The sequence below is a fragment of the Myiozetetes cayanensis genome, unplaced genomic scaffold, assembly GCF_022539395.1.
Source record: "Myiozetetes cayanensis isolate MyiCay16 unplaced genomic scaffold, myiCay2020 scf5-8, whole genome shotgun sequence".
NCBI lineage: Eukaryota > Metazoa > Chordata > Aves > Passeriformes > Tyrannidae > Myiozetetes > Myiozetetes cayanensis.
Genome location: NW_026087742.1, coordinates 39,079,857 through 39,086,597, shown reverse-complemented (window position 1 = coordinate 39,086,597; position 6,741 = coordinate 39,079,857). Strand labels below are relative to the sequence as shown.

Genomic DNA, 6,741 nt, shown 5'->3' with positions numbered 1-6,741 from the left:
AGGGACCTTAGAGATCACCTAGTTCCAAACCCCTGTCCACGTGAAGAGACACCTTCCACAAGACCAGGTTGCTCAAAGCCCCATCCAACCTGGTCTTGAACATTTCCAGGGATGGGGCATCCACAGCTTCTCTGGGCAGTGCCTCACCACCTCCACAGTAAAGAATGTATTCCTAACATCTAATCTAAATCTCTCTTCTGTTCAGGATTTTTTTTTTTTTTTTTTTTAAAGCAGAAAACCTTTATCTCTGATGCTAAGTTGCAGACTTACATTGCAGTTTTTGTTAAGTATAGTTTCATGTTGAGAATTCTTGAACCTTTCAGTTATTTAGTTGTAAAAGAAATACCTACCCAGGGAAACCAACACTTAGGTGAAATTGGAATGATGACAAAAATTCCTTGGTTTTAATAGTTGCATTGTCCACAGTCACTGTTGCAGATTCATCCTTTTCTTTTTGAAAGTCATGTAATTAAAGGGTTCTTGCTGCTGAAAACCAAAATATTTGTGTAACCCTGTACTCTATGAACATAACTGAGGAGCTGACAGGAGATAAGATAAAAGCCAATAAAAAGAGAATAATTTATTAAAAAGATCTAATGTTACAAGAACAGTACACAGGAACTATTATATTACTGTGTCTTCCACATTGTATATACCATTATATATAGCATATATACAGATTGTACAATATATCTAACATCGTGATATGGGCCATGACAGTATCTTTCTTTTGGTCTGTGAAACAAAATTTCTTTCTAATTAATTTTTTTTCTGAACAGATCTTGTGGCTGTATACAAAAATACAGTCTCCTCAGTGACGCCAGACTGCAGTATTACAATCTTCTACACGAAAAAGGAAAAAGCTTTCCCTTGCAACTAAAAAATGTCATGATAAGGAAACATCTTCTACAAAGTAACAAATAGGTAATATATAGGTACTTAAACATTTAAAACATGTTTATTAATATATTTAAGATGTAAAATACATATTCTGTTCATGTTGAATATAAAACATACCCCTTTTTGTCCCTGCAATACAACTACATTACCTGATGGTATGTTCAGTATTTCTATCTTTATCTTCATACTAGAGATCGAGATGTATCAAGATGGAGTTCTATCTCCTTATCAGGCTTTTATTCTTCTTATAAAGCATATCCATTTATCGTATTCAGAAATTTTAACTGCCATTCAGCAAATGCCACCACAGTGAATGTAGCCTTTCTGAATACTCTGAAATAAACTGCATTGGCAAACGACTGTATAAAAAATAGAGGAAATTATGCTTAATTAATTTATAAAATAGCCATTTTGCTTTTTTGGTTCATCATTTTATTCTTGTTTATTTTAACCTTTTGAAAGATGGTGGATTGCTAATGCAGGTTCTCTGCATAGTAACAATGCTGCTGTTTTACAAATGACAGCAGGTAGTTATTTTCTGTGAGTTTGCTCTATCAGCAAGGTACGTTACACCTTCCTTTCTTTGATCTCAGAGACTTTTCCAGAAAGCAAAGATGTAGAAGGTCTCTTTCTATCTACAGCCTATACTTAGCTAGCTATCCTGCCTTCGTTTTCCTAGCAACATGGTGACTAAGTAAATTTAAACCCCATTTTAAAAAAAAAATTATTTAAAATATTAGTGGGTAAGAAAGACTTGACTTTAACTTTCTCTGAAAAATTTTACTGATAAAATATTAAAAAGAAAAAATATTTAGTCATCAATCAGCTTTTTACCTACTAAGCAATTGATCTGTGTTGTGCTTTCTTGTCTACAACTTTAAAGCTGCTGAGAAAGAGCACATTTAGCTAAATACCAAAAATTATTTTGGTAGTGAATAGGCAAAATAATAGCATTTTGATTGCAGAACCCATCAATTAAAATAGATTTTCATCAAACCCTTTTAGAGGGATGGACAACTAGAAGAACTGTGCTGTTAGGGCTTTCATGTTAAACATTTTTGACCTGATTTTTCCCAGGTGAGGGAATGTTCATCCTATGCTTGATTCATAGATATGAATCAAGTAAAACACCCTTGTCACAGCACTGTGCACACGGTAATTGTACAAACATGCACACCATTTACTCTGGGAATTATTTTGCTTCAGGTGTCAATACATGAAAAGGCCTTCCAATGCCGAAAAGTTGCCCAAATTGTCTATTGAATGAAAAATTGTTTGGTACAGCAAAAATTGGGGATTAAAACTGATAGCACACAGTCCCTACAAGAGTAATGTCCAGTAAGATATAGAAATAGAAACAATTAGCTCAATAATTGGACTGATGCTCTGTAGCACTTCTCCAAGTATTTTTTCTCAGACACTAAATCCTCCAAAATATATCGTACTGCAGTTTGAATATATGTGAATGATTAAATTCTGAAAAATGTTAATATTCCCTCCATAATATGCTTTCATATATACTTCAGCTTGATAACCATCTATATAAAGCATAGAATGTTACTAAAAAATGGACTCAGAGGAAAAAGAAAGCGGAGAAAAAAAAGCTCAGAAGCTGTTGGAAAACAGTGGGTTTCTCTCCTTGCATTGCTTTATTTGCCCACCTAGGATCTCAATGTATATAATATTTAAATGCCCGGTGCAGTTTTCATTGTCATATGCAGTAGGAATTGATTTCTTTCTTACTTTTGAAAATAAATATCTGATTCATTGGACATAAAATCTTACTGTATTTGATGAATAAAAACTTGTTTCCTCTTAAGTTTGTATTTAACAATTTTTCATTTACCTTGCAATAAAATAAATGCTTTTTCTGCTCCATTTTTCCACATCCTGAGTATACTGTCCAGTACTTTATTGGCAATTATTTTTGCTAATTAAATACATATTATACATTTTCAGAACAAATTCTCTTTACTTTTTGCAGTGGACTGTGTAGATAAATTATATTTTTTCTCAGTTGTTTGTAGAAACAACCAGTTATAGGGGATGCAAGCAAAGTATTTGACAAAGCTGCATCAAACTATGTTCTGTATTTTTAAAAAGGAATTTTTTTCCAAACCAAACAGATGTTCTGTACTAGACACCACTTTTTAAACACCTGATGACACGTGACTGGGATCACCAAAATGGAATGTATTAAAAAAGGAAAATACATTTGACAGAAATTACCTTTGCTTACAAAAGTTTATTACATACAATCTGCATATTTTTGGGCCAAGAAGTGTCTCCTCCCTAGAGGACTTTTACAAATAAAGAAGAGATAAAAACCTGATGAATTATTGACTGTGTCTCCAACACTCCTCTAAGTGCACCACAGGCATTTCTATGGTTCTTTAAGCATTAGCTCACGTTTCCAGTTTCTCCACAGACATAAAACTCCACCCCTTGGTGTCATTAAGTTAAAGCAAAGAAATAACAACAAAATCTGCAACCTTCACCATGACGTCGAAGGTACCATCAGTGCCAAAAGCAATGTTACAGAGGACGAGGAAGTAGACAACACATGTAAGGTGGATTGAGCACTTGTTACTTTCCCTCCTGAAATGAAAAGCAAAGTAATTAAGGAACAAATGATGCAAATGGTTGTCAGTACATTTAGATACTATATTTTGCCCAAAACTTGTATTCTATTACCCTCAGCAAAAACCTAACCTTTAGGAATGGATTAGCTTCTGATAACTGCAGTCAGAAAATAGGCTCCTTACACAGATGGGATTTTATGAGGATACCTACAGCAACTCAGCTGCTGGAACCTTATATTCAGTCTGCAGATTAATAGGAAATTCCAAAAGGGTATGTGGTTTTGCGCCTTAATTCTCAAAAAAGAATTAGGCTGCAGAAGCTGCTCTGAGTCCCAGCCATAGTCACAAATCTTCCCAGAAAAAAGGATTAAAGCTGGCCCTTGATCTCTGTGTTTGCCCAGAGGAAAAAGTGATATTTTACCCAGTAGTCCAGTGATGATTTTAGATTACAGCAGTCCCTTAAAAGGCCATGTTAAGGGGAACTGTTCTCTGGGCTGTCAGTGGCAACAGAATGGGAAGGGAATCAGTCTAGGTTCCTTTGGACAGCAGTTGACCTAAATGGAACTAATGTGATGTGCATAGCCTAATTACAAATATCAGGAGAGAGGGAATGAAAGACTTGGTAGCCTAGAGTTATGGGTCAAAGGATACATGAAACAAATATTCTGTGGTGTAGGGATTGTTGTCTTCTGCATTCTGATGATAGCACTGTGGGTTTGTGACTAGATTAAAGCTGAAATTTTAGTCCTAGACTGAAGTTTCAGGCTCACATCTTTTAGTTAGTACTCCTTAAACAGTGTAAAGCAATGTTTAGTAGAACTTTAAAGTGTTAGCAGAAAGTCAGAATTAAGATGCCTTGTTGTGTTTAGGCAAAAGTCAATGTTATTTTCTGTTTTTTCTTGTCAATAATCCTTCCATCCCTTTCTTATCTATGTAATATTGATACTGTAAATTTGTTCAACTTTTCACAATAACTGAGGAGATAGAATCTAGACATCCTAAGTTACTTTTAATAACACTTTAATCCTGTAAAAAGTTAATAATTTAATAAAGTAATAATTATTCAAGGGAACCATTGGAATCTTCAGAGAAATTCAGCTTACTCTAAGGCAGGCAGATACAGAGGGTTCACAGATTCACAGAGTATGCTGATTTGGAAGGGACCCATAAGGATCATCAAGTCCAAGTCCTGGCCCTGCACAGGACCATCTCCAAGAGTCACATTATGTGCCCTAGAACATCATCCAGATGTTTCTTGAACTCTGTCAGGTTTGGTGCTGTGACTACTTCCCTGGGGAGCCTGTTCCAGTGCCCAACCACCCTCTGGGTAAACCTTTTTCTAATATCCAACCTAAACCTCCCCTGACACATCAGGTCATTCCCTCAGGTCCTGTCAGTGGGCACCACAGAGAAGAGATCAATAGCTGCCCCTGCTTTTCCCCTCATAGGAAGTTGTAGTCGGCTACCTATATACATGCCATTTTATCTTTGTTAGACCACCTCCAGCTGGTGGTCCAGAATGATGTGTGTAACCTCTAAGTCCAATATTTGCCATGTGTAAATGTTTGGGATCCCTTAAAACATATCAGGTGTCCCAATGGGCTTAGGTCTGAGTATTTAAATTCAGCTGAATTGCTGTCAAGACTCCACTCTTGGTCCCTATAGATTACATCTCAGCTGACTGTATTGCTATTTGAGACACCTAGTTCACATATAAACATCTATGGCTCAGTCAGGTTTTCAAATGTCATCCTAGAAAGGGAAAGGTTTCCTATAAATCTTCTCCTTTGTCAGCCTCACATGGTTGCCTCAGATGCTCTTGAGAATCTCAAATGGCACTAGATGTCTTTGTTTCATCATGGAACTGAGGACTCAGATTAATAATTTTATCTAATAGCTAAATAATTGTGACAATATTGTTTTTCAGATGGAGAATAATAGAGTTAATTAGCATTGCTATAATCACTGCTCTTTCAAATATAGTGTAACCTTACCTGAAAAAGATGGAACTCTGATCTGGGGACTTGCAGTCCCATCCCCTCCTTCACTAACTGCACAGACCTCAATGATGTAGACACCAACATCAGGAAGAAGTACCACCGCAGAGGTTTTCTCTGTTTCTATAACTTGACTATTGCTCTGGCCTTCTTGCCGAAATAATACCTATGGTCAATAAAATAGACAGTGGTCATAGAGTTCATTCAAGCTGGATGTCAGACATTTTGTGTAGATAACACAGTCACTGCAGTGTTAACTGTTTCATGCTTTCATTAAGGATTTTGTGACATTACATTTGAATGGTCATCTGCTTTTAATCTTCCCTCCCTGCAGTGGCTTTGAAACAGGAATAGAAAAGTATACTAACAATTAATGAACGTGAAAGAACATAGATTATGATCCAGAGCAAAGATAGAACATTTGCCCTCTCCAGCATTAGGTGTTGCACAATTTTACCTCCAAAATTTCAAAACACAATTTGAGTTCCCTTTGATTCAAATTCTTATCCCCAAATTTGTGCTGATATTCACATTTTTGGCTCAAGAACTGAAATTCAAAAGTAAAGAAAATGTCCTTACTGTGTTTACCTTAGCTGGATAACTGAGAATAGCTGAGATCTGTCCCTGCACCTTCTGTGACATTCAGCACAAATTTATGGGAGGAAAAGCAAGTCAGTGCGTAGCTTTCTTTTTGATATTTCCGCATAAGAGTTTCCGATCCCAGACAAAATTGAAAGGGTTAGAAAAGTGTAAAAAACTAGAGTAGTCAACTCAACTATTTCAGAATATGATCTAATCTGATAAAGATTAGAACAGTTTCTGGCTTATTTGAACCATTTTACACTTTCTTGGTGATATTTCCTGATGTATCAGAGGCAATATCAGATTTTAGTCTATAGAAATAATTGTATACAGGCTTCAAAAAAAACCAAACCTCCACACCTCTGTAAAAACATTGGAAACATTCTACTTTGATTTAATATATTGGAGTAAATTCTATGGGATTTTATGACTTGCTATTTAAATGTTAATCTGTATTTTACTCTTTAAAACTTCAAACTTTAATGCCAAATGTTATTGTCACTGACTGTTGAACATCACCCACATGATCATAAAACAAACTGAAGTGTTTGTGTTTCTGCTCCATAAAAATATTAATTTTAATGTCAATTTATGGTGCCTCATTATTCCGCATTTCTCTAAATCCTACTGCAAACACAGTTGAATTGAGGAGTTATTAGGAATTTCATCGCAGGCTTGTC

At 35.6% G+C, this 6,741-nt stretch overlaps 1 protein-coding gene across 1 annotated transcript in view; it reads right to left on the bottom strand.

Moving 5' to 3' along the window:
- Positions 1-555: 555 nt before the first annotated feature.
- Positions 556-6,741, bottom strand: part of CNTN5 (contactin 5) — a 590,743-nt gene continuing 584,557 nt past the window's right edge. Inside the window, 2 exon segments of the mRNA XM_050333940.1 lie at positions 556-3,498; positions 5,477-5,645. Of these exon segments, the coding sequence (XP_050189897.1) occupies positions 3,395-3,498; positions 5,477-5,645 (273 nt within the window). The 3' untranslated portion in view covers positions 556-3,394.